Consider the following 24,758-nt stretch of genomic DNA (forward strand, 5'->3'; position numbering starts at 1 on the left):
GAGAGAGATGTCTAACGGAACGCCTAACGTTACTACTACTATTAGTCTCTCTTCCAGTGCTGTGCAGAAAACTCTATGGATTGTAATCTGAAGCTCTTTCACTGTGCATGGATTTTCTTTTTAATCTTCAATGGGAGTAGATAGAATTCTACTGTGAATCTTTGAGACTGTGAACATTGACTCTGACTCTGAGTAAAGTTTATATTATAAGTAGTCTAGTGAATTGCAGGCCGGCTGGACCAGGGGGACCAGTGACAGTGTGCAGTGAGAGTGTTTTTACTTAGTATCATTTCCTTTCATGTCAATCATTTACATCCATAATAGTGAATGAAAAGCTATCTGTGCCCTGAACCTTATTTGCATTCTAGTGTTGATAATATGTTACAGACATATGAACGGGGAATGAAACCTGGAGTATAAAAATGGATTAGAGTTAATTGTTCCAGTTTGCAGCCGTGTGGCGGTTTGCGGCCACTACAGCATACATGTATTTGGTAGTATAACGCTGAACACAGCCACACACTTTATACATACCACACATTCACTAACACACTGTCATTCTACAAAAAATCAACTGATAACATGGAAAAAATCTCCAACAAAAATGACATTTTCTCATTTAAATGACGACATCTCGCATCAAAAACTTCATTTTCGATACTTCTTAACATCACAGTTTAACTAAGGATCAAGGGTCTAAGAAACTGGATATTTTGTCGTTTTCCCGATGTTTGTTGATTTTGAATACATGTCCTCACGTAGATATAGAACTTTCGCGAGCTGATGTGGGCTGCCATTTTTTTCCGGAAGTGGATGTTACGATTGAAAAAATACGAAAAACATGGGAAAGACAACAATAACACCGCCATGCCTGTTCGCGGTCAGTGCAAGCGTGTGAGCCCTTTTCATGTGCTTTTGCAATGGGACTTGGCGCTTACGCAACTTTCGCGAGCCAAAATGAAGCCGTTCAGCAGAAGATCGCAGAGCACGCGCATATCGCATAGGAATTGTACATCAGGCCGCGAACCGGACTACCACGGTTGCAAACTGGTGGACGCTGTACCGGATCACGGCAGTGGTATTTTTTTACTATCGCGATGGACATTGGTCTTGCGATTTTCACAATATTGTTAACTGGTAAGTGGTCAACCGCTATGATATAACCTGGGTTAAAGCAATTAGCAAGTTTGCATTTCAGAGTGGAAAAACCCTTATGCGGCCGCAAACCGGGACTTTTACTCTAAGTGCAGTGGCAGATCTACAGGTAGAGTACAGGGGTGGTGGGGGTGTTGGGGAGGGGGGGGGGGGCTCCTTGGACTGCCAAGTTTAAAAAAAAAGTAGAAGTGCAAGTATTGTGAGAAGGTATGATACTATTCAACTCGTCTGGTAACTTATTAAGTGAATAACCAAACACATGATAACTCTGGATATAACTTTTACTTAATCTAAAAAGACGTTATCATGGACTGCTTTTTATGGTCTCCATTGCATTAGTAGCTGCCAGGAAAACATCACTTACGGGGGTTCAAACAGCGAAAAAAAAAAGAAATCGGCGCGCCGGTACGTGGCTCACAGACATCGCCACTTTGCACCTTGTGGACGATGCTCTGCGTCTTTATTATGTCAATCTCAGGGACCGCGGAGCCAGGGGGGTGACTCTAACCCTAACCCTAACCTAAGCCTCCCCCCCCCCCCCATCTATTTGTGCAAAAACAAAAATAGAGCATGCAAGTATACTTAAAATCACAAGCTGGCAACCCTAAAAATGAAAAATCTCCTTACTGTGGGAGTTGAGATACCCCCTCCCACGCCCTCCTCCCTTGCAATACCCAGCTCAGCCCCTGAAACTCCCCCTTAGTGAAAAGCTAGATCCGCCCCTGAAGTGAATGCAGCAATACAATGTTAGTAAATTATAATTTGTATGGGGTTCATGTTAGAACACATCAGTGAAATCTGAGGAAAATCTTATACACCGTTCAAAAGTTAAGAATTTTTAAAGTTTTAATGCCACCATCACTGGATGCTGCCACTACTGTAAAGTGATGAGGTGTGTGTGGTGTAGTGAAATAGTGATATGGTAGGGATGATTTTTGAAAAGAATACCAAATATTACTTCAGCCACCTCTCCTAGACAGTGTGTGATTTGCTTGCGTCAAGTGGCATTCAAATGTATTTTAACCTGTTTTAAGGACATGTCCTGAGTATACTCGGAAAAGTGTCTATGGGAAATGCATGTTGTAGCAAAATCAGCCCATTCTCATTGGGTTAAGAAGCAGCTCAATGCAAGCTGTGAATGAATATATTTAGAAGATAGAGTCCCTCCCCAACCACCCCCCCCCCAAAAAAAGAAAAGAAATAGAGAACAAACACAAAGCAGAATGTAAATTAATTAATAGGGCAACTTTCTTTGTTGTTGTTGTTGTTGAATGTTACATTGTTTTCCTTATGAGAAACAATGGGTAAAAATTTAGAGACCTTCATTTTGATATCTTCAGAAAAATTGTAATTAGACCCATAAACTTGTTTTTAATTTGAAGTGCTAGTGCAATACAGGCCACAAATAATACAGCATCAAAAAAGCGTAATATTTCAAGGGGAAATCCAGTCTAAATATGTTAGTCTTATTGGAAAGAGTAAAATATCATGAGTTCAACAGTAAAATTTTGATTGAAATTGGGTGAAAAATAAGGAAGTTATGACATTTTGAAGTTTTGCTAATTTTTCAGGAAACAGTTTTTGAATGGTCAATATGAATATGCAATATGGAAAAGTGAGCATGTCATACCCTCACATCTTTGTCATATATTCTACATAAATTTTGAAATTTCCAAGTTTTCATTCAAACTCAATTATGCCTCAGGCTCATATCCTGATATATCTAACTGATTATTATTCTGAAGTTATTCAACCAGGAATTTCCATGTTTTAGACTTCAATGACGGAAACATTGAATTTTGGTCATATTTCATACACGATCAATGGAAAATTGTGAGGTTAGGATATGGTCAGCTCACTCATTTGCATACTATATCCACTGTACAAGAGCTGTTTTGCTGAAATAAGCAAAATTTAAACTTATTATAACTTCTTTTATCTGAGTTCAATCCAATTTTTATAATTGAATTTGTAATATTGTACTCTTTTTTTATCAGACTAACTTCTTTTTTTTTTGGGGGGGGGGGGACTGGATTTCCACTTTAAGTTACATTAATCAAATTTTTTTTTTGATTCATATCTTTTACTGACACTCAGTGAGTGTAACCTTCTTGCCAGATTTCTGTTATTTCCTCTGTTAAGTTTAGGATAATCTTCTTGATTTCATTTTCCAGTAACACACATTCTGGCTGCCTGCATTAAAAACAACAACAACAACAACAACAACAACAACAACAACAACAACAACAACAACAACAACAACAACAACATCAACAAAAACAGTAAAGTGCAATGTGTGACATGAAGTGATGACAGACATCAGGGCCCTCATTTGAAATTAGTCACTCATTATCACTTCTCTGTAGTAGGCCTCTCCCCTTATCCCCATTTTTTCTTTGTAAGTAGGGATTAATTGATTCAGCAGTCATCAGTGACAAATGCGATTCTGTTGTTACATGTCAGATGATAGACCAGTTTGATACACAAGAGTAGACATAAATTTGAGAAATATTTGATAGTCTATACTGTTCAAATGGCAGTTTGTGCACATATTTTCATTTACTTTCTTTTCTTGGCTTTACCCATCGTGTATGGAATGACATACAGAAAAGTAACCATTGATTGAAGTAGTGTCAAGAGTGCTTTTAGCCTATATCGACATTGAAGAGCTAAACAACATTGCAGAGATGGGTCGATTTCCTGACACGGGAAACAGGTCCTTGGGTAATTACTCTCGGTCTCTCAGTTTTTATATAGTCAGTGATATTATCTTTGAATGTGAAGGTTAAGAAGAAATACCTGTACAATTGTAAGTTGACTTTCGAAGAATGAAGATTGACTTGCACTGTCATCAACGGGTTAATCATTGTCACATGAGAAGTGAGAAAATTTAGCTTTTATACTCACTTTCCTTTCAAATACAGAGCTGCCAAATTGCAATGCTTTCATCATAATTCCTTGATAAGTCAACAATTTTATGATATTTGCCCCTACATGTAGGTGAATAACAACAGTTCTATTCCAATTTGGTGAAATGTTGTTGAATTTGATATCTGGTTGTGCCAATGATAATAATTAAAAAAAATCCTTATTGAATACGATTTCTTTCTTGCAAACATTTAATTCTTATCATATGATCTAAGTGTCGGAATCTGTATTCATTGTACTGGTTTTTACGTCATGGTGTCATTTGTGTGTGCATAAGAAATGAATTACATTCATGTTAGTAATATTTAAAGGAATTACTTGAGTACATACTTGAACGTGAAACTGAAATTTAGTATAAAACACAGATTACTTAGGATGTGTGCATCTACATGTATGTATGCATGTAGGTGATGAACATGATACAGAACAGCCAGATTTATTCAGATGTGGGGTGCACAGAGAGAAAAGAAATCTATAAAGATGTAGGTACATTGTACATAAAAGTGTTCTGTGAATTCACAATGGTAAATGAACTCTTGTTAATTTGATAGTTTCTAAAGATAAAAGATCTTAAACTTTGTCTTGTCTCCTTGAAATATTTGTATGAACACTTTTGAATGTATGTTTCAGAAGATGTATTATGCTCTGACAATGTTTGACGTAGTGACAGGATCCCAATAACTACATTGCATCTAGTGAAAGGACAAAGTAGCAATACTGCCCTCTTGTGTTAGTCCTCTTGAACACTCTGAACCACATTTGATCACCGTGAATGGTGAATGGATGCAAAATTGTCCCAGCACTCATATCTTACTTTTTTGGTAAAAATTACTTTTTTAGAATAATTGTGAGATGATCAGTCTAGTGATGTCCTGTCCAAATCCTAGGTGTTTCACCCCAGAAATGAAACCACTTCAGTGTGTCAAAAGAAAGACGATCCAGTTTGTTGCCATGTTTTTACAGTGTATGCTCTCTTGAAGAATTAACATTATTTAGATAGGAGGTTTTGTCACCCCAACAGTGATATGTGTTTTTTGTTTTTTTCTGCAAAATTTTCAATTAAGGACTAATATTCTTGAAATTTACAACTTGCATGACATATTGCCTGTGATAGCACAGATACAGCATACCAGTAGGTTGTCTTTTATGTTAGAATTCACTAACTTATCTCTAGAAAAAGAGTATTTTAAATTTGCATTTGATCACAGTGGTTCCTGATGGTGAATTAACCACTTGTCAATTTTCCCGACTAGTTCCAATATCATTTCTGCAAAATATATGGCATATCATAAATACAGAATGTCCTTGCAGAAAGTATGGCTTAGCATGAAATTAAAGGTGGGTATGCATGTTATACTGGCCACATTTGTTTACTGTACGAGCTGAAATTTTCGCGATCTTCGCGAATCGCCTTTGAACCGCGAAAATAACAACACGCAAATAACTAATTTAAGTTAGACCCTCGCAACCGTGAAATTGATAACACGCGAAAATGTCCTCAAAGCAGCAATTCGCGAAAATATCTGTACGCGAAAATTTCAGCTCGTACAGTACCTGATGTCATAAAATTTGCTCTGGAGGTGTCTTGTGAAAAAAATCTGGCCACCTAATGCTTTTAATGGCAGCACCCACAGTGTTTCAACTTTTATTGCCTGGCATTAGGTGAAATTTTGAAGATCCTATTGTGTACATAATTTATACATGCTCTAAAAGCTCCTGTACAAGTTTACTTGCATAGATATGTAGAGATCTATTATTGGTGGGAGAGCTATGGTTTTGTTACAGTTTTGGTGGTGCTGCCCTCATTGATCCATCTTTTACAGCCCTGGGAGAGCCACCCAAACCAGATAAACATAAAGTTGCTAATTATACATGTTGCCTGTGTATGGCTGGTCATGCTAAGTTCCTGTAGTTTTTGGTGATTCTGCCCTCAGTGTTCAGATGTTTGTAGGCCAGTTTGTCACATTTTTTGTGTAAACTCTACTGGGCACATTTCTTGCTGTGTTTAACTCAAATTTACATTTTTGTGTTCCATGATGGGAAGACATGTATTCCATACACATGCAAAGGCCTGTTGCTTTTGGTTGTACTGTAGTGCGCAGTTCTCAAGTTAATACTCCACATGAATGATACCCCAGATTTTCAATCTCTAGTATAATTCTATTTATTAGGAGAATTTGTAACATATGGTCTCTGATATAATATAGGTACTCCATGGCAGTGAACATTACTATGCCTCCACCAGAAGGACTGAGGGGCCTTATATTTTTTGGTTGTCTGTCTGTCTGTCTGTCTGTCCATCTTACCTACACTATGTACATGTACTGTAGATCTTATCATTGTGATATATATATACAAACAAACATTCAGGAAAATTTCATGGTGCCTGGACCATTATACTGCATGAGGTGCTAATTTGATTTGTGGTAAAATTCCTTAGGGTCAAAGGTCAGTGAACTTTAGGGGAAATTGTATACAATTGAATCTACGTGTAGGTGTAACTTCATCCAGGCATATCTAGTGGTACTAAAACTTTGTTGAACAGGTATTGATGAACAAACAGCTATTTGCATGAAATGATAGTGTTGAAAGGTCAAGGTCAGAGGTCACTGTACTTTTTGGGGAAAATGTTATTTCCAGCTGCTACTTTAGCTATGAATTCCCAGTAATTATGTAAATTGGGGGACTGGGCACAAGTGAATTGACAATTATTTTTGTGAAAATGATTGTTTTGGGTAGGTCATAGGTCATTGTACCCCATTGAGTAATATGGCATAAATCTAGCATTCTTTAATCAAAGTTTCAGTTAGGAATGTTCAGTAGCAATATTTACCAGGTGCACAAGGGTAGAAATGAATATAAAACAATCAGTCTCTTTGGATGACAGGCATGAAAGGTCAAAAGCCAAGATCAAAGTTCATCAAAATTTAGCTGAAATGTCATCTTTTACTTTAAATCCCAGTTGACCAGTGCAACACTGGAATTGCCCTAGTTTTATGTTTGTTCAAAATGCTGGAATGGTCTGTGATATTCCTCACTCACTTACAATTGTACAGAACATTGTGTGACTTACAAAGTCAAACACATTTTCTCTTGTACTGATAGCTTGACAGTGATGTACACCATGCATCATTATGTTTACCATACATTTTATCATGTATGTTTTTTTTTTTTTTTGGGGGGGGGGAATAAAGGAGTATGAGACAGAGCATGCATATTATAATTTGTATGCATTCCGTGATCATGTTACTTAATACAATATGTTTCAGATGTGAAATTAGCTCATGGAGTTATTATTTCCACTACCGGTATACTTGGGTGACCCGCACCTCGTCATAGTTAATGTTTGCCCATAATTGAATCACATTTCGCCACTGAAATTCTTTGAAATCCAACTCACATACAAGAAAAATGCTGAAAATTCCAATGGAATCACAAGTTCACTGATCGATATTGAAAATTTGCAGCTATCGTCGTCAAAGGCAAACGATGCGAAAAAGTTGCGCGCTAAGGAAGGGGCCCGCAACTCGTCACCCGCTCTCCCATAGACTTAGCACGTAAAAGACGTGTGCGGGTGACCGTGATGTTCCCATAGACATACACGTAAAAGATGCGTGCGGGTGACATATAACACGTATTCCTATAGCCCTATTAAAATTTCAGATTTTCGCGAAAAACTGTTCGGTTTTCACCACAATTTGCTTGGTTATGGTAGTCCTGCCAAGTTTCAAGCGTACAGAACACAGTCCCGGGCATACATTTTTGTTCAGTGCGCTCAAAACGATTTTAAGCGGGGTGACGGTATTAGGGCCCCTGACGAGGTGCGGGCACCTGGCTATACTTCATTGTGCAGATCACTGTACGTACATGTACCTGTATTTTGTATGGAAAAGGTTGTTTCTAGCCATAACTTCTGTTTGAAATATATACAGGAGTAATATCATCAGGTGAGTTAGAGAAATTATGATGGTGTGTTGAATCTGGTGATACAACATTTGCTCAGCACTACAACAATTGCTCTGGTCTTATTTTCTGCAATGACTTTAAAAGAGGGAGGGTTGTGATAGGGTATCTTTTTCTTAATTTGATGTGATTATTAGGTTTTTAGGGTTATTAAATGTTTGTGGGTAGAATTTTTATTTGGCCTAACGTGCAGATATTTCATGGGAGCAATTGTCGCTGGAGCAAATGTCATGGAACTGCTGAATCTATATTGCAATGCACCAACTCATGGCAAATATTGTTGATTTGTGGTGTGATCTTTGCAGCTCAGAGAGAGGTAAAGGTAGAAATTGCACCAGCCAAGCAAACACACCAGCTAGTGCTACATTGTATCTCTGTGATTGCACAAGTACAATGAATTGCCCCAGTGTTTTCTGTCATTTTTTTTTTGTCTGTGTCTGTATCCTTTTGCACAACAACAAAGTGTAGATGTATTTTATTCTCAATTTGACCTTTGAATGAGTTTCAGAAAAACTGCTTGATTTATGCATTATGTTACACTATATGCATGTACATGAGTTTATGCCACTCCCCACTCAACCTTTGCTCATGTGTATTGCATGATCAGCTAAGAAGCAGAAGGACACACACCATGTACACCCGGACTCCCTGTGAAGCTTGCACTCATGCCTTTCTAGCATACAAGTGTGCATTTGCTTGGTACCTACAGTCCTGTCACCAGATTTAAACATGGGATCTGTATCTTTCTTTGCAGTGGTTGTCGTTGTTGTTGCTGGTGCTGCTGGTGATGGTGCTGCTGCTGCTGTTGTTGTTTTTGTTAATGTTAATGTTAATGCAGAGAGAGGGGTTGATGTAAATGCCATGAGATTAAGTGTTTAATTAGTGCTATTTGCCAAAAGAATGTTATTCAGGATTAGTGATTCTAATGGTGCATGAATGTTGCTGTCAGTAAACATTAGAGACCATCCTTTCCTGTTGTACCTACAGAGGTTGTAAGGCGTTCACATCATGGTAAGATGAGCACATGCTGCATGTCATTGCAATGCATCTAGATTGGAATAGGGGTTTATTATATTTATAGATTTTTTTTTTTGCTTGTATGGTGTGTGTGTGTGGGGGGGGGGTGGGTGGGTGTATGGTGGTATGAATGGTATGTGTGCAGTGTAGTTGTGTTCTACATGTATTATTATTAATAATGATAATGATGATAATAAGTTATCAGTTCTTAGAAACGCATATATATAGTCTCTATGCGTGTACATACAATGTATGAAACAAAAATCATTCAAACATTTCTGTATTTTCACTATTAACATAATCAACAATTAACAAAAAGATGAGTTTTTAACTTAGCTTTGAATTCATTTCAATCTGTAATACATCTTACGTTGAGGGGGAGAATTGTTCCATAATGATGACACCATTTTTCCAGTAATCTGACATCTTTCCCATATTCTCTCATGCTACACGTATCAATAGAGTCGGTGAAAGAAGACTCCATTTACATTTTTTTTTCCTATTATGTGACACATTATCCAAGTCTTAGCCAGCATGGTATTGGTATAAATGTCTTGTTCAGGACAGTTGCATTAAGGTGTAGATTGCATATTGTTGTTGTGTTTACCACACACACACACACACACACACACACACAAATTGCCCTAGACAATACTGACATCAAATCAGACCATGATGACTTATAAACAATGAAACATTGCATATTCCTTTGGCAAAACCTCTATTTATTAAGAAAAAAAAAATGAGTGGAATCATTTGTGTCTGTGCATGTCATAGAGATTATTAACCCATTAGGGCCAGTTTGTGGTACACAGCTTGTAAAATGAACAGTGAGTAGATCATGTAAAAGCATGAAGTCATATCGTATATTTGTGTGCTGTGAGTTTAATAGAAAAGCAGGTTGCTGTGTTGTAAAACTGGAAGGTGACAATGCAGACAAACATACAACTGTAGTTTTGAGACTGAGACACACACATGCACTCTCCACTGGTATAGAATTGTGTTTCCCTCCTCAGCCCCTCCCATTTCTCTCTCTCTCTCTCTCTCTCTCTCCCTCTCCCTCTCCTTCTCTCTCTCCTCCTCTCCTTCCCTCACTCCTCCTTTTCTCTCCATCTCCTTTTATTCCTTCCTCCATTCCATTTCTTCTCTCTTTACACTCGCTCTTTTCTGGGCTGTTTTCACAAGTGTAGTCGTGGGCTAGACAAGGGAGTACATAAAAATTGTAATTTGGATGTGGCAAATGAGTGAGGAAGCACTGTGGTTTATTCAAGACATGTGTGCTATGGTTAGCGAGTGTGATATTCTAATTTCGCACTCCATTAGATATGTGATGGATCAACCTAGATATCTATAGCCTGTCCCGGTGAAATGGACATGTACCTGCAATTTGCAGTGAAAGTGGTAATTTGCTTTTCCCTTGTAGCTATAGACAAAATGCACCCCCACAGCATAATGTATTCAAATGACTGCATGAGAAGAGAAGCAGTAGCGAGGTGGTGCATCTGTATGTTAATGTACAATGTCATAATGTATACGCCATACATATAGCGAGTATAATATTTTGCGAATCGGGACTTTTCGACAATTTTTCGAGTGATTGAATTCGTGACCTTGGAGTACAGGGCTGGCTGGAGAAATGCATGCATACATGGCACATTCATGGCGGGATCAGAGTTCATATATTCATGTGTTTAAAAATCTACAAATAGCAACTGACATGCGAAATTTACAAAAATAAAGACCTTGCAAAATATACAGCGTATACAGTAGCTTATGCTTCTTTTCCTGGACAATTACTTGACCGTAGAATGTACAAATTTGTGTACAAGTCAAAGCTGCGATGTAGATGAAAAAAAGAAAAACAGAAGAAAAAAAAATTGACAGTATTCCAAATTATCCAAATCATTTGCAGTAGGATGAGTGGCAGCAATTAACACAGCCATTAAGTCAGAAGGAATTTCCTGATTAAAACTCTTGTGAATATCAAAAGTCCAGTCAAGGAGTTTAGCTTGCACTTTCAATTTTCATACTACATTAGTGGGGAATGACTATGAGACGAGAGCGATTACAATAGCAGAAGTGTAATGTTGCAAGAAAACTTAGCTTGTTTTGTACACATACAATGTTGCTTTTTTTTTTCATACCAAATTTCCCAATACCTCGTCTATGTGTACCATTTATAAAAGGCCAAAAATGAATAGGAGAAGGAAATAATGAGTTGCAGTTGGAGAATGAATTGTGTATTAGGGGGGGGATATTTCATCAGATGTACTAATCATCATTAGTGAGAAAATGTGAATTAGAGCTGTGTATTGAGTGGAAGGTGGCTTGAGCAGGAAGAAATTAATGTGGAGTAAACTCCCAGCTCAGCATTTTAAGAGCGATACTCATACACCATAGGAGGTGTTTGGGTGTGTGGAAGTGTGTGTGTGTGTGTGTGTGTGTGGGCATGCTTTGGCGTCTGTGTCTACATATCTGTGAGTGTGTTTTGTGTGTGTGTGTGTGTGCATGTGTGTGCGTTTAAGTGTGTGCATGCTAGGTTGCTTTTCCCATCTCCTATTTCGACTTGGCGTGTCGCCTGAAAACATTACCATATGAGCTGTGGGATGGAGGTTGCCTGTGAATGAGTCTGAATGCATTCTCACTCGCTACCGTCCCACCATCCCTGGTTTGCTGCCGTCCTTGTCCAGATTCGCTGGGTTCAGCTGAAGAGGTAGGTGACGTTTCACCGAGAAAAAGGGGACGCCCACCTCGTGATTATGCCGGTGCATTATACAGTAACGGCTCGAGTAGAACCATGAACTTTAGCATCCCTTTATTCAGTTGTTGAATGATGGAACTTTCTCCTTTTTGCCACAAGGAAGTAGAAACCAGTCAAAGCAGTGAAGATGCACAGTAACTAAAACTGATATCGGAGATCTGAACCAAACAAGCAGAACTCGTATCGGCACATTCACTGGAGAGTACGATGCAGCTGTTGTCAGACAGTGCAGTTAGTCAATAACCAAGTCTTTTAAAGCTGAGAAAAATTTCAGGAGTAAGACGAAGTGTGCACATGGCTAGAGGAATGAGCGCAACTTGACGTTTGAGGCCATTTATTTTGCCTCGCTGCGTGCTTGTCAGAACCCTGTCCCTGTCGAAAATCGGCCATTTGCATCGGATAGAGATTGCTCGGAAAAGAGAACATCTGGATACACCACATACATGTACTGTATGATCACCAAGTTCTCGAGGCTTTGGAATTTTGCTGCTACACCACTCCTTACTTTGTATGTAGTGTAGAATTGTTGTTAGTATAAGGAAAAGGCCCATCAAAATTCCAGATTTCAATGCAAGGTTTCCCTTGCAGTCCAGGCAAATCATTCAGTCCGCACCAGGCCTTGGGATAGTGTCTTTCACAAGGGCCCATCAGAGGAGGCAAACATGACGTCTGAAACTCTGTATCTGTGCAACTTTCGCGTGTCAGTGGACGGGGAGTGGCTGTGTTTGCGCGAGCTAGGGGATCTCAATATGTCGCCCCAACTCCAGTCTCCGGCGGAAGAAGGTATGTTGATGGTTCAAATCCCCTTCAGTTGTCACTGCAGAGAAAGGTTGTGGAGAAATTGTAATAATGGTTGATGGACTGTCTTGAATGCTGTGCATGATATTAAACATTTTATGAAAGAATATGAAGCATATGTCATCAATTTAAAGATGAGGAAGGAGAGAAGTAGAAATTGAATGTTTGACTAAAAAGTGTGTCCACCCATTTGTTTTCTAAAAGGGGAGTGGCAGATACAGAGGTCAGAATGCTATGGGATGGATGGAATGAGTGAGAGAGAGTGCCAGGAGAACAGAAGAGGAAGAGAAAGAAGGAGAGAGAGGGAGGAGGAGGAAGGAAGGGAGAGGGAATTCTGACAGGTAATCATGAATCAAAGAAGTATTAAAGCACTGCACAGTTACCATAGAGACTGTGTCTCTTTATGCACTGATCGTAATTGGTAGCGCAATGCGCCATTTCTGCAGTGTCCCACACACTTTATAGGTGAATGTATGATAAATATCCCAGTGCAGCATGATGCAGCACCTTGCGGGACATCACAGTAATATTATATACGCAAATCGATCCTCGGATCAGTGTATAGAAAACAGATGAATCTGTGCATCCATAAATTATCCATCTATCTGTCTATTGCATTTATCCATCTATCCATCCATCTACCTGTCTATCTTTCTATCTGAGTGTTTGTGTGTGTATATTGTTTGGTGTAGTGGATAATTTTCTGGACTCTGAAATGTGAGATTCGGAGTTCAAGTTCAGTCTGGTACATGTATCCTGGTAGAGGCTGTAGATGATCGATGAAGGTATCCATCTTGTTTGAGTTCTAGCACTGGCTACCTGTCAGTGTTCGAATACCTGGTGGTAATAATTATCACAGGGCTTTCTGAAAGAGCATTGTAGACCATAGAAAGGCATCACTTGGTTGATAGACCATAAGAATGATATCAAGTGTTACAGTCGCATAACCATTTGCACGCTATCACAGTTGTCAGAGCTATGTAGGTTGAAGTTTTCAGATACCCCAGTGATATACATTATAGGATCCCATTTAAATGAATTCAATATACCTATATTGCCCTCCATTGTTTCAGATGATATTTCAATCTTAGATGCTAACACATCCCTGTGATAACCACCATTTGAACTAAAATACTTCACAATAACTACAAAAAACAAACACCTTACACATCTCAGACTGGGCAGTCAAAGCAGATGAATCCTTGTACATGCAGCTGAGACAGCAGCATCCCTACTTCTAATACTTTGTCTGATACTTGTTATTTGATGCACGCTTGATGGTATCCAAGAACTCAACTGGACTGCATGGGTCTCTCAGGCATGAGTCTGATTTCAAATATCAGTACGGTCATGTCTTCAATGGTTTGTTGACTTCTGTTTGGATGTATCGCTTGTCCACTACTATTGCTCAAATACATCTGTGAGCTACAATATCAATTGCTTTCCTTTGCTCTGAATTCATAGATTTATAGCATTCTTCAGTTTGCATTCTGATTGGTTGAATCAGTTTTATTCCAGAGGGAGTCTTGTGATAGTGAAGGTATCTCCCTTTGTGCAGAAAAGCAAACAGCATCTACTTTTGTAAGTATGTATTGACAGAGTACGTTTGCAGTTTATGAACATTTTATCATCTTGTCAGAAACATCCTTTTACTACAGGATATGAATGTTTTCATACTATTTCATATGTCTCTTCTCACGTCAGTGCGATTGTTGTGTCACAAGCCAAACTCTGATATTCTAAGGTTTTCTGTACTACAAATTTCAGACATTTTCACGTTATCATTGAAGTCCCTTGTGCTTTGGTTCAATCATGTTTCCATCCAAAAGTTGCCTCATTTAGTAATAAAATGTGATCTCTTGTAAACATAAATTTTGACTCACCTGCACCTAAAGTTCCACTCTTGAAAACCAACCATGATATTTGTTATTTAGGAAGACATGCAACTTGGCGAGTCCTCTGTTTATCAACTACATTGTATTGCTACATGTACGTGTGACCATTCGCTATTAAAAGAGCAAATGCCTATCAGGTACCTCTGATAATATCTATAGTAATTGTTTAATCAACACAACCCTGTTCATGGGGGTGATCCCAGTTCATGTTTAAATTCATACTATTTCACAATTTTCGACTTAAAGCAGCAACAACAACAACAACAACAACAACAACAACAACAACAACAACTGAGGGACATCTATTATTCTCTCACATGTGTGTGGTACAGCAACTTATCCAGCTACAAACATCTGCATTACAGATAACCTTTAAGGGCAAATGAAGTATTTGAAAAAGACAGTAATTCATGTACACTATTCCCCTCACATGTCCCCTTCTTCCTCAGAAAAAAAAGAAGAAGAAAGGCGATCATGTTAAATCTTTTATAATGTCATCCAAATGTCTTGCATTTAAATGTCAAACATGTATTCTCTCCAACTACTCCAGTGGGGCCTGAGTCTGCTCTCATGCTGTCTGATGAGTGCCACAAAATAGTTGATGTGATCATGCAAACTAAATGTTGCATGTTTACTGGTGCTCTTTTGTTTTGTAGTGACTATAGATGGGCAAAATGATGGAAAGATAGATAGACAGATGTTTGTCAATGTGTTTTTCTTTTCTTTTTTCTCAAAAGAAACAGAACCCCTTTCTTTTATTTGCATGATAGGCATACAGAAGGCAGTACATGTGAAACATTTTCTAAGACAAAGTAAATCCGTATTCCATACAAATGAAAGGATTTTTTTTTTCTAAGGGGGGGATCAGTTTGAGTTAATACCTGCATAAGACAAATGGAGCATGCAATGCAATCCACACTATTGCGATATGACTGAAATTTTTTATTTGAAATACGTAGATGTAAAAATGTCAGAGGTAGAAATGGTAGAGATAAAATTATCAGGAGTAAAGAACATCAGAGATGAAAATGTAAGAGGTGATAATGTCAAAGGTAATAATGTCATGGGTAATGACATCAGCGGTGAAAATGCCAGAGGCAAATATGTCGGAGATAAATTAACAAAATCCAGGGCTTATTGCACTTAACAATTTATGGAACTTAACTGCAAAGGTAAAGAAAATGAGAGAATTATGCTAAAATGTATATTACTTAGTAGTGTAGTGTAAATCTCTCCCATATACTTCTAAACAGGTACACATGAAAATTGAATTATACACGCATACACACAAGCAAACACACACACACACACACATTGCATTATGATAATTATGTACTTGTGATTTTAAGTTTTCTGTGCATATCTTGTTAACAAGCAACAATAATTCATTCTGGACTCCCATTAGGCGTGTCTTCATCAGACCGAAGTTTCAAAATAGCGCGCTATCTTGCGGTTACCAAACTAGTCCGATGTCAAAATAGCGCGCTATCTGTGTAGTGAAGACGCAGATAGCGCGCTATTTGATCGGGAAAATTTCCCCCCAAATCTTGGTCTAGTTCGTCAACTAGAGCGTTAATTCGTGAAATAGCGCGCTATTTGGGGTGCGTCTCCATCAGCCCGAAATTTTCTCGATCCCTCCACGCTTGTGGTAAGCCAGCTGCCAATGGAAAACGCATGTACAAGCTAGTAATTGTGTATAGTACATTACCCCCATGCACGGTGTATTCATCCAGGATCACATAGGCCTACACTGTTGTTGACATCATTAAAACCAGGGAGGTGATTTCTCTCACCTCCCTAAAATAACTCAGTGCCGTGCATGCTACTAAATAGCTGTTTTTTTGTAAACTTCTTCCTTAGCTGAAAATTCTTGCAGATTGTGTGTATTTTTGATTGGTTTAAACATTGCAATTTGTTAACTTCATATAAGATGCCTCACCGGACAAAAGAGTAGCGTTATTAATATCCCTTTGGAGAGAATTTGCTGTACCGCTCACCTCCCTGGTTGTCGTATCGTACATACGGTGATATAGGAGATTTTGAGCGGGGAAATCCACTTTCGAACCGCGAGCTAGGCAGAGTAATATTGCAAAGTGCGCATGCGTTAATTTCCGGACTAATTTCCCAAAGCAGTCTGTTCGAGCTGATGAAGACGCACATTCGCTGTATCGGGCTATTTACTAAGACCGCAAAAAGTCTCGCTAGTTTGAACTTCGGGCTGATGAAGACACGCCTATTGAAGACTGTGTACTGTCATTCAGTCACAGAGAAAAGCCTTTGAAATCTTAAATTTCTCAAAATGTGATAGAAATGAGGGTGCAGACCATTAGTGCTAATTAATGTTCATGTGTTTTCAACTGCAAAGAACCAGCATGAGGCATATTCTTAAAACTAAACTTGCTAGATTTCCACCTGTTCAACCTTATTTTCTAAAATTTGGGTTTTCATATTCATTTTTTTCATTTTCTCCTTGCAAGAGCAGTACTTCCAATATCAGCTCCCTAGTGGAGACCTTATGAGCTCCCTTGCGGAGACGTCCAATATGAGCTCCCTCGTGGAGACATATGGTATACATCTAATATTCTTGTTTAATACATTGAAGATTTATTATGTTTGATTTATGTTGGTATTTTCAGGTGCAAATTGTTAGTTGTATACAACCCCAATTTTTTTTCTCTCTCTTTTCTTTCTTTCAAACACAACAACAAGGCCAGTCACAAAACTGATATCAAAATCAAGAGTATGTGCAGACATGATACGCTCTGGCAAAATGTTTTATGACAAAGTTCAAGTATCACATGGTGCAAAACAAAGTTCAAGCAACACTTTGAAGTCAGTTGACAGACCTACGCATATGAAACTTGAAACAAAGAATAACAGAACTATCCTTGACTACTAATAACTTGAAAACAATATCATGGTCTTAAACTGTCTTTGACTAATAATAACTTGAAGACAATATTATGGTCTGGTAGTTTGCCACGTGCTTTCGGTTGTGTTGTAACGCAATTAATGATGAACTCCAGAAGATGTACTTTTCGATAAGCTAAGTACCATATCATAAGAAATATGCAAATAAGATCAGTCCTTATTATTTCAGTTGTTGATTTTCTAGCATTTTCGACATGTGACATTTTTACCTCTGACATTTTTGCCTGACACTATGATTATTACATCTGACATTTTTAATTCTAACATTTTGATCTCTGAATTTCTTTTTTTTTTTGCTTTTTACAGTTTTACCTCTGATATTACTACTGGAATCTCTGACATTTTTACCTCTGATATTTTTACCTCTGGCATTTTTACCTGGCATCTTTGAAGTAGCCTGTTAGATTTTGATTCCAAATTACTTTACCAGTGCTTCGTAAGAGAAAAGGTAGCACTTTAAAGGGTAAATACCTGTTACTCGCAATTTTCATAGGCTATAAAGCATTAGCTGTTATGAAACAACAAGGAAGTGTAATCACATACACAATGCAGTGATTGTACAAATTTTATCAGAGTTTGGACTTTGGCAGTAAAATGGAGAGGGGTATGTAAAGCCAAGTCCAGAACATGTATTAAAAAAAAATAATCAAATAAACATGTTTATTGACATACACTCATATGCACAGATATGTAAACACAAATATGATTAAACATGATCCTGATTTAACCTATAATATTCAAATCTAATCTACATTAAAATGGAGTCAGCCTTCAGATATACCTGTACTTCTATTGATTGAATGGATAAATAATAATAATAATAATAATATTAATAATAATGATAACAATAACAATGATAATAATAATAATAATAATAATGATAATGATAATAATGATAGTGATGATAATAATAATGTCTTGTTAATCCAGGGTAGCCTCTCCAGTGTTGACACTACTCTACCAGAGGACCCTGACATTATTACCCTAGCGTTGCCAGGTACCCATTTGTACACCTGGGTCGAAAGGGACATGGTGGGTAAAAACATCTTGTACAAGGACGTAAAGCACTGGGTAGGATTCGAACGCGGGTCCTCTTGATCTTGGTTTGTTGTCCACTTTGCACTGTACATTTATTAAAAAACCACAACTACAGTAGCACAGGCCTAGAATAGAATTGCCCTTCAGCTAATAACGTGTACTGAAGCTATGCTAATCAGTAATGGTCAACTCCAGTAAACTGACAGTAAAATTACTTGTTTTCCCCCATGAGCTTTGCACAGATACAACTCATGTGTCCTACTATAAGTGTGAACCAGCAAACAAGTATGGCTGCACATGTAACATTTGCAACTGTCAGTCATTAATGTGGTCAACCAAGCAGATATTATCATCTCATGAATTGCTGTGTTACAAAAGTAGTTGAATGGTTCTTACTTTCATATCTCTCAGAAAACTTTGTTTAGATTTCTTGTGCCACTCTGATCTGCTTTCATTCAAAACAGTGTTTTATTGAAACAGAATCTATCTACAGAGTCAGATAAATCAGAGTAGTAACCCTGCTATTTATGGTATAACAATCCTTAATCATCATCAATTCAATGAGAAAGATGAAATATAATGACAAGCATTCTGTTGCCAATTGTGGCATTTTGATGCACCTTATAAGAGCTGTATCTGGAAGCTGATTAAGATGCTGCTTGGGTATTGATCCTTCATACGATATAGAGCAGAAGTATACTTTATTGTTGTTTAATTTAACATCATAATAAGTGATTTAGATCTGTTGTAGAAGACACCAAAGACCATCATGTCCTTGGTTGTATGCTGGACAGGGCCATATTAAAGGCATGTAATTTACCATTTGCAGATGAAACAGAAACCCAGCATTAGTGCTTTAAAATAGTTCTAAAATGTGAGTTAGGGATAGAAACAACCACTGTAAAAGTTTGAGTCCATATAATCAATGTTAGATATTGTTAAATGCACAAAATGTGAACAATAGTAATAATAAAAATGTTTCCAGACTAAACCTTCTATAATTGTGGTTTTTATTGCGAAAATTTTATATGGTAGGATGTTTTGTGATACAACAGACTTACACATATGCTTCAAATGTGATATCTTGAACATTTTTTTTTTTATATCACTGCTCCCAAAGTTGAACAGCACCATTAAGATTATTTTTTATTTTACAAAGCCATTAGCATGTACGCTGTATATCCAATCTTTCTTTCTACAGTACAATGCTGTATTGCTTCTATGTGTGGGGTAATCAATATTTCAAATGGGCTGTAAAAGAAAAAGGAAAAAAGAGAGAGGTATGGGGCTTCATAAAAGGGGGAAAAAAAGAACATTGATAATACAGCATGCTACAACAACAACAACAAAACATTCTTTTATGAGCATTTTGTAGTATTCGTAGAGGAGCAACACCAAATGTGTGTTGTCCTGGGGTTTTTGTTTATCCATTAGTTTAAGCTAGGGAGCATACAAGCAGCGACAGTAGACTTTATCTTCAACATGGCTTAATGCATTCTGTATTTGCTTTATTGGCCATCTGGCATTATGGACAATTTGTGAAGGCAGAGTAGCAGTATGATTTTTAGATTTGATAAAGCTTTGATACAAAAAAAAAAAGATGATTAGGGGATGGCATGAAGATAGAATAACAACCCAGGGATAATGGATCCCGCAGATTCATCTTTAGATTAAAAGAAAGAAAGAGAAAAGTCTGTATGATTTCATGTTTTATGTTCAAGAGAAATAGTTCTTTATTGTCATAAATCATCATAAGGGATGTCTTGCAACAAGCAGGTACTTGGTTTTGCTTTGCTTTGGTAGAAAGTCAGCCTGTTCGCGATTCTCCCCGTATCACTGCTTGCGCTTTTCTATCAGAACAGCGAAATTAATTTGGCCCCCAGACAATGGTAGAAATCAGAAATGCAGCAGATGCTAGTTGCGTCTCCTCTTTTTTTTTTTCTTCTTTTTTTTTTCCCCCACTGGCTGGTTTACAACCAGAAGCCTTGCCGAGAATCAGATGGGCGGTCACCATGGCAACGCTTCCAGCTAGCTGTGACATCATCACTCTGGTAGAGTGGACATGAATGAGCAATCATGTTAAAGGCTTATTATTGACTGTGTCTGAAAGGAAGTGGCGGTTGTATTGACATTCCATGTTGCGTATCATTCGGCAGCCCATGCAGGAAATTAATGTCTAGTCTTGCATTCAGTCCTTCTGATAAGTAGGTCTGGTCGATTTCAAGGAAAACAAATCAAGAGTGGTGTTGAAAACTGTGAATTCACTCAAACGGAAATGACATACTGTAAAAGTGGATATTTTTGCGCGACTAATTTTTCGCGCTTGGCCGGGTCAGAAGAGTTTCGCATGTTTTTAATTCCGCGGAATCAAGACGTCATGCACAGGAACATAATGTGGCAAGCAAAAATATTCGCGGGCTTTTATTTTCGCGCTAGTTTCTGGTTGCGCGAGATGCGCAAAAATTTCAACACCACGAAAATTTCCACTTTTACAGTAAGTAAATTCCATGGCAAATTCATATCATTTGTTGCTTGATTTGGAATGACATTCAGCTGTGTATTTCATGTTTATCATTCCAACCTTGATATCAGGTATAGCTATCTTCAAAATACGTAATTTGCGAGCAGTCCTTGAACTGGGTTTTTGATGTTCTTGATGCAAATTAGGTCTTGATTCTTTTCCCATTGTTTTTAGAAGGTACATACAAGTAGTATGACATGTCTGAGAGAACTATGAATAATCCACAAAGGTTAGTACTTGTACATGTATGTCACCTCAACTCATTAGGAGGAGATTCATCCTGTCATGTAGTTGCAGAATAAGATAATTTTGTTGATTTTGTTTTCATGCCTCCACCACGAAGTGTCGCCTGAGGCATTATGTTTGTGGGTTGTCCGGCCATCCGTCCATTTTTTCCATCCGTCCCTCCATCTGTCCATAATCGATTTTGCGGACAGCATAACTTACGATGTAAGCACCGTTTGAAGTATCGATATGAAAGTTTCCATAATGTATGTGTGAGTGGACAAAGTTGTGCCTATCAGCCATTGGGCTCACATGCTCAAGGTCAAAGGTCATCACGTGTATATTGTTCAAATACTAAAATTTCACAATGTCCCCCCATACAATGTATCTCTACAATGCCTGAAGTTATTTTCATGAAACTTAGTGTATTGTGTATTACAAGGTCGAGATGCTCGAGACTAAGTATTAGGCCATAGGGTCAAAGGTCGAAGGTCAAGTAAAAATGCTAAAATGTCACTCTTTTTCTGCCATATCTTGGAAAATGCTCAAGGTATCTTCATGAAACTTAGTACATTATGCTGCCTGACAATGATTCTCTTGGAGGGCTTTGGGTTATGAGGTCGAAGGTCAAGGGTCAAAGTTCAGGTCAAATGTAAATGGTGAAATTACACTTTTTTCTCCATATAGAGATATACCTCAGAAATAACGTAATGTACAGTTAATTTAACCCGTTGAGGATGAGTCCCTAGTATACACAATCAAGCATCTATGGGAAATGCATGTTGTAGCAAAATCAAACCGTCCTCAACGCGTTCAAACTTGTGGATAGTGATGTTGTAGGGAAAGATGCTAAAATTTGGCTGCTTTTGTCAATGTTATGAAAACGGCTCCAAGTATTGTCATGAAAAGTGGTGTATACAGATAGTGATTATTTGCTAATCATATGAAACCATCGTCTCACATTTGCAATATGTTCTATAGACCTATAGGGAGAGTGATGTGAAATAGTGGCGGCATTCCAGTTGCCATGGTGACATTTCTAGTTTTCTTTACAAAAGGCAGATGCTACAATAAACAATGTGGAAACAATGTGACCAATATGGCAACTTTAAACAGATTCCCATAGAATCACTCAATAGTCACTCTCATTGAAGAATAGGCCTATAGTTGTTATTTTGCATTTGTGACCAATATTTTAGCTAGATTATCTCAAGTTTTTGTTCATTTCAACCAAACTATGCACACTGGAGCTTTGATCCATAAACTGATGGAGTCATGAAGTGTTTGGTAATGTTGAGAGTGTGATGATAGCACGAGATCTAATCAGACTTTGTGCTATCAATCCGCGGTATAACCCGACACCATTTTTTTTTTCTTTTAGCAGTAAGGAGAGAGCCCTGAGATTCGTTGCAGCCCATTTTGAGATGAACTGAGACCAATAGTCTCTGGCCCTGAATTATAGATGAGTGCGCTGATAAAGGGGAGATGCCGAAGATGGTGCCACCGGTTTTGGACCAATAGGACGCTAGTGTACCAATGTGATTCTCTGTAAAATCACTATGAGCAATTTTGACCTTGGTTACATGAGGTGTTGCTTGCGAAAAACAAAACAACAATAGTGAAATGAAAGTGATATTTCTTTGAAAATTTGAGCACTGGTTGTAAATTGTCTGTTGATTTATCCAGTGTGTGCTGCTAAACATTGAGCTACGTCATATGACTGTATTTCTGCTTGGCATGTGCATTCATTTTTCTGTGTTTTTCATATTCAGGGATGCCACAAATTTTTTTTTTTTTACAACAGAACATTTTATTCATCATCAGAATGTATCAAAGGTAATATATCTATGCATCTTCAGTGCCTTTAATTTCTTTCCTTTTTAGTTCATAGTGGTCTTAACAAGTGGAACCCATTCCTGTTTGATTCTTTATAGACTTTATTTCATTTTAACAGGAAATGTTCTGAAATAGATGTCATTTTGTGCAACCATTGAGCTGTTTGTAATCAGTTTCCCCATAATTAAGAACATAGTTTCCTAGCTCATGAAGTTAATACCATTTGGTAACCTCAAGCTGAAGTGATGATTCTGGTCTTTAAAATGCAGTTGTGCCCACTATTTTTTGAAATAGGACACATCTCTGATGCTCACATCCCATGGCCTTCAAACTTCTATTTTATCAGACTCATCCAGATTTGTATGTCATAATGTTCAAAATGTGAAATAACTGGATGTGCGACTTGAATACGCTCATTAGTTCTTTCATGTGTTAGGAGGGATATCTTTGCATAAAATCATCCTGCAGGTTTGGTGGTATGTGCAAATGTGATTACCAATGGCAGAGATGCCTCTGAGGTGTAGAGCATAGCGTGTGTGTGTGTGTGCATGACAAGCTGAGACTGTAGAGTGTTTCTGAATTTATGGCTTGTTATTAGTCTCCGTGGCATATGCACTCTGCTTTTCTTTAGGGCAGTGTTTAGGAATGATGATAATAGTTGAGCTTCTAAGGTGCATATAACAAATCAGTGTTCCCTATGTGCTTCACAATAACTCTTGTCCATTTTACACACTAATACAAAGGTATATTAATGAATTACGTTGAAAATAATCATAGAAAATAACATTAAACATACAACACGCAACACAACATAAGCTGTATGCATTGATACACACAAGGACTGTATGTAGTGCACTTGTGCATTCCTAATGCCAACAGATTACATGCCATATGAATGCTGTAGTTGTGGCAGATAGAAATATAATACCTACATCTCTCTTTTTTTTAATTATTCAAATTAATTATTCAAATTATTTGAAATTTGCCTGAAATGTCACATTCATGGGTCTACAGTATGTACGTGTGTATGTTGCATTATACCGCTCACATGAAACGTGAAAGCCTGATTTTTCTTTAAATCATTACTCATGGACAACAGGAATGCAGACAGCTGGAAAAAAAAAGGATTATGATGTGATTTTTTTTTTATGCATAGAGAAAATGCAATTGGGGAACCTTATAGGGTATATATGATATTTGTATATAATATACTCTGTATGTATATACTTTTAATTGTGGTTATATACATACTTTGATATGTGAATTTGAATTTGAATGTAAACTTGCTCTTAAAAATGACAGGGAGGATGAAGGTAATTTTTTGGAAGCATTCAAAAAATGTTGTAAGCCTTTTCATTAGAATTTACATAACGCAAGTGTCAACACTATCTTTATTTCAATTCGTATTAGAGGTACAGGTACATAGCTTGGTGCACATTTTAAATCTCTTCAGAATGGTCTGTAGTGTATTGCATCTACAATGCATATAATGCTTGTGCATTTGTGTATGTGTATGTGTGTTTGTGTGTATATGTGTATGCACGCATAATTGCCAGTGCATGTTGGTTGAACAAGATGTATTTGTATTTGTTATGTGGGTAGGATGTGAAGTGGAAAACAGGGGAGGGGCTAGAGAGGGAAGGAGGAGAGGGATAGAGGGGCGGATGAAGTGGGAAGAGTCTCGTGTTTT

General features: G+C 37.7%; 1 protein-coding gene across 1 annotated transcript in view; it reads left to right on the forward strand.

The window, feature by feature from the left end:
• The first annotated feature begins 12,324 nt into the window (after window positions 1-12,324).
• LOC139731614 (RUN and FYVE domain-containing protein 2-like) overlaps window positions 12,325-24,758 on the forward strand; it is a 57,824-nt gene continuing 45,390 nt past the window's right edge. Inside the window, exon 1 of the mRNA XM_071642504.1 lies at window positions 12,325-12,607. Within this exon, the coding sequence (XP_071498605.1) occupies window positions 12,487-12,607 (121 nt within the window). The 5' untranslated portion in view covers window positions 12,325-12,486. The remainder of the gene's footprint in view (window positions 12,608-24,758) is intronic.

The sequence above is a fragment of the Diadema antillarum genome, unplaced genomic scaffold (genome assembly GCF_040938485.1).
Source record: "Diadema antillarum isolate AM-2024a unplaced genomic scaffold, OU_Dant_1.0 seq00000382_RagTag, whole genome shotgun sequence".
NCBI lineage: Eukaryota > Metazoa > Echinodermata > Echinoidea > Diadematoida > Diadematidae > Diadema > Diadema antillarum.